This window comes from Vitis vinifera, chromosome 8 (assembly GCF_030704535.1).
Source record: "Vitis vinifera cultivar Pinot Noir 40024 chromosome 8, ASM3070453v1".
In the NCBI taxonomy this organism is placed as follows: domain Eukaryota; kingdom Viridiplantae; phylum Streptophyta; class Magnoliopsida; order Vitales; family Vitaceae; genus Vitis; species Vitis vinifera.
The window spans coordinates 8356647-8360928 of NC_081812.1; the positions used below are offsets into that span (position 1 = coordinate 8356647).

At 32.1% G+C, this 4282-nt stretch overlaps 1 protein-coding gene across 1 annotated transcript; it reads right to left on the minus strand.

Annotated features, from left to right (window-relative positions):
• Positions 1 to 201: 201 nt before the first annotated feature.
• Positions 202 to 1723, minus strand: LOC100262692 (E3 ubiquitin-protein ligase PUB24). Its single transcript, XM_002265021.4, has one exon. The coding sequence runs from the start codon at positions 1565 to 1567 to the stop codon at positions 347 to 349; it is 1221 nt and encodes a 406-aa protein (XP_002265057.1). The 5' UTR covers positions 1568 to 1723; the 3' UTR covers positions 202 to 346.
• Between the last annotated feature and the right edge of the window lie 2559 nt (positions 1724 to 4282).

The window sequence follows — 4282 nt, forward strand, 5'->3', positions numbered from 1 at the left end:
AGGCTTCATTAAACTTTATCAAAGTGTTGTAGTACTTCAAATATTTCAAACATTTTTTCTTCTTTTTTGGAATCAAGCATCAATCTCAAGATTCGATGGAAGGCTGATTTGAGAAAGGTGCCTGAACAATACTGCAGTAACCAATGATTCATATAATCTGTCCACATGATTATTAGCACATGATAAAGCCATCAGTTCAAATAAGAGTAATATGGTTTAAGTGGATCTTTTTTTTTTCTCTTCTTTGTTTTCCCAAGAAAAGGAAAAGAGAAAAAAACAACAACCAAACAAGCTGATGATACATATAAAAATAAAAAGAGGGCAATCATATATATCTGTTTAATTATCAAATTAATTGGATCTTTGACAAGGGAGAAGAGATGAAACAAGGAGAGTTCTTCCAGAAATCGTAGTGTGATCTTAGAATTTCCCTTGCTTTTTCTTTCAAATAATGTGCGTAGTCAGCTTGGAGCACCACACAAAGCTTAGAAACAGCTCTAACACTGATCATCTCCTCAAGTACCACACAAGTCCCGCAGTACTTGCTTATCAAAGAAAGTATCAAAATGGCTCGATCGTCGGCTGCTATGGAAACATTGAGCATCCTGTTGGAGACCACAGCAATTGCACCACTGTGGCTTAGGAACTGAGATCTACCATCAGCGCAGGAGCATAGATGAAACAATATCCCTAGAATCAGCTCCGTCGTCCTCCTCTCCGGCATTCCTAATTCAATCTCTATGACGTCATGAATTGCCCCGGATTCAATCATACTCATTCGGTTTCTTCCCCACGGACACGTGTCTAGCAAGATGTGCAAGGCGGCATTGATGCCCTGGTGCGAGATCCCTTCCCTAAGCACCCCTACAACACTCGACAAGAACTCAGGTTTTAGCCTCTCTAGCTGGGTGGAGCTTGCTGTTTTCACCATTACCTTCAACACCAACAGCGCATGTGCTTTAATACTGCTGTGACCATCCATCTTGCACTGCAAAATCCATGTAAAAGTTTCCATAATTCTATCATTTTCAATCGGTAGTAGCCTTGTCTCGGAAGTTGGATTAACCCGAATCAGATAGAGAATGCTGAGAGCTTCTTCAAGGCCAACAGTCTGCTGTTTATTGAAACAAGCCACAAGAAATGACGACATGCTTTTAATTACCCCAGCTTCCACCATATACCTCCTGTTTCTCTCATTCTCCATAGCAAGCAACTCCAACTTCCTCAGAGTTTTGAGCTGCAACTGAGGAACCCAAAGCTCCTTCACCAGCTTCACAACATGAGACTTGGTGAGAGGAGCCTTAGGAGTGGGAATCCGAACCACGCCGTTTGAAGCATTCTCAGTGCACCAAGATTGGATCAATCGCCGGAGGGTGTGATTGGGAGTCAAGTCAGAATCAGGGGGTAATGGTTGTTTGGTGACTGGGCATGTGTTGTTGCCTTTGAACAGCCAGTTTTCGATGCTCTCTCGATCGTATGTGATTCCAGTTATGGCTGTAACTGGATCTCTCATGATCTGAAGCGATATGGGACAGATGAAGTACTCAGGAATTTCAACATCATCCATGAAAATGAGCTCAAAAATTGAGGAAATCTACACACGCGCTCAGAGGAGAAATGAAAGCAGAAGATGGATGAAGCAGTGTGGAGGCAGAGAATCTTATGAAGATTATACTGGTAAAACAATGCGGCTAATTCATTGATTGATAGACCGACTGGCTGACTGGTCCTTCTTCCAAATTCTCACCGCCCATTCGGTGGTCAAACCAAGAAAATGGAGCCTATTCACGAAGTGTTAGGTCATGGGCTTTGCTAGCTAGCTCACACAATTATAATAATTAATAAAACTCAAATTTTCATTTTTCTTTTTTTTTTCTATTGGGTTTGAATTATGGTGCATACGTCTTTGATTTAAAATATATTTCTGCATATTTAAATTGAAGAAGAACAGTATCATTTTGCTTGGAAATCATGCTGTGGTTTGAATGATTTTCATCATCATCTTATCCGCCTTCTAGTGAAAGTCAGAAAACACTGTCACCTTTTTTTTATTCCAGTAATCCTCCCACTGTAATGATCATCAAGTTAGAAGTTATTAATATATTTACTTATTATATTAAAATTATATGTTTAATTATTATATATTTATTTATTATATTTTTTATTTAGTTATTGTATTATAATTTTTTTTTTCAAGTAAGGGTAAATTCGATTTTATTTTCTTTTTATTAAACTTATTTAAATGTTAACGGTATTATATCTATTTTTAAAAGAATTCATAAGAAGAAATTCTAATTTTTTTTTCTCTTTTTTGAATTTCAACATGATATCTAGGTTGATTTTTTTTTTAAAATGGATTTTTTGATTCATAATTTTATGAAAGAGAGTTTAACCGTTACTTTCATTGATTTGTTAGATTGTGATTTTTTTTTTTTCTGTCATGTTTGATTATGGGATATCATAGTGGATGATTGCATTATTCTTTTTCTATTTGATTTATTTGTTTTTTTTTAGTTCATATCTGATTTATTTTATTTGGTAGTTATTTATTGTTTAATATTATGGTTGATGAACAAAATATTCTGTTTAATCCATTAGTATTATACCTATTTTTAAGACATTCATAATAAGAAATCTTAATTTTTTTTTATATATATAAATAAACCCTTTCTGGATTTCTCTAGATGCCAAACAGTTGCGATGTTTCCACGCAAGTATTTTTATAACATTTCCACGGTACCTTCCAAATGGGTATTAAGAAGAATGAATGAATAATTGGGTTGATAGGATATGAAATGATTTCAAGGTGGTCCCGATTCCCTAAGAGTTTGAACGAAACCTTTGGATATATAAAGAATGATGGTGAGCGTTGAACATTGAGCAGTGAGCAATGGGGCGTTATTCAAAATCAAAATTACAAGAAAAAAGAATGGTCAGAGTCAATGGCTGCATTGACTTCAAATTATGCTGACTCGGTTATGATTTATGCGTGAGACTTTCCTCTACAATTGTCGAGAGATACTTCTTTTTGTTTCTGCTTGTGGTTTCTCATTTGGTATGATTCCAAATTAAAAAGTGAATCTTAGATTTTAATATTCTTCCATTAATTATGTCCACGCCCTTACAATAATCTAATATTTCCTTATTCGTAACATTTGTGTCTTCAACCAAAACATTGCAATTTTTTTTAAGACATTTCTTTCTTATTTTAATTTAATTTTTTTAAAACTTTTTGGATAAAAGCAATTTGATTTTACATTTTAGATCATTTATTTTTTTTTTCTTAAAATTTTTAATTAAATAAAAATATTAAAATATTTCACTTTTTTCAAGATGTTAGAAATAATCTATTAATTTTTATTTACTTCATAATACTTAATAAAAAATTAAAAAATAAAACAATTTAATACTTAATATTATTAAAGTTATTTAGTTTTAAATTTTATTTAAAATTAAGTAAAAAAAATAACAAACACTAACCTAGACCCTATTTGGTAACTGATTTTTAGAATAAATTTTTTTTCTTCAAAACAAAAAAACTAGAAAAAGATATTTGATAACCAAAAATTATTTTTTATTTTTTATTCTTAAAAAAATAAATGGAGTGTTTTTAGAAAATAGTTTTTTATTATTTTATGTTATTTTCATTTGTTTTTTATGAATTGTTTTAAACAATAATTATATAAACAAGTAAAATGATTAAAAATGAAAATAATTTTTAAAATATATTTAAAATTATAAAAGATAGATTAAAAATATTTTAGGTTTTTAAATATAATTTTGTTATACAAAACATTTAAAAATAGTTTTTAAAATTTTCTCAAAAACTATTTTTAAAAGCTATTTTCCACAACAGTAGCCTTATTTTCTTGATTTGAGAGCCGTTTACTTGTGATAAAAGTATCCCATAAATTAATTAAAAAAAAATAAACGATAAGGAAATAAGAAGAGAAAATTCAAAATGCCGTGGTTGATTGATTTCAAAACAATGTGTTGAATGGCCAAAGATGACGGCTGGTCATACAATGGAATCCACATGTTTGAATAGGAGACGGCCCAAGTCCACGTTTTTGTTTGCATCTGGAAATTCAATTGTGTGGGGGATGCATAGGCCATGCTCCACTCTCTCTCTCTCTCTCTCACTCTCTCTCTCTCATAATTGAGATGAAGTGTAGTAGGGATTAATTAGGAGGATGACCCTGAAACGTGTTAGCCAAGAAAATGGACTTTCACATTTGGGGATGGAAAAAAGAAAAAGAAATTAAGAATGAGTATTGTACAA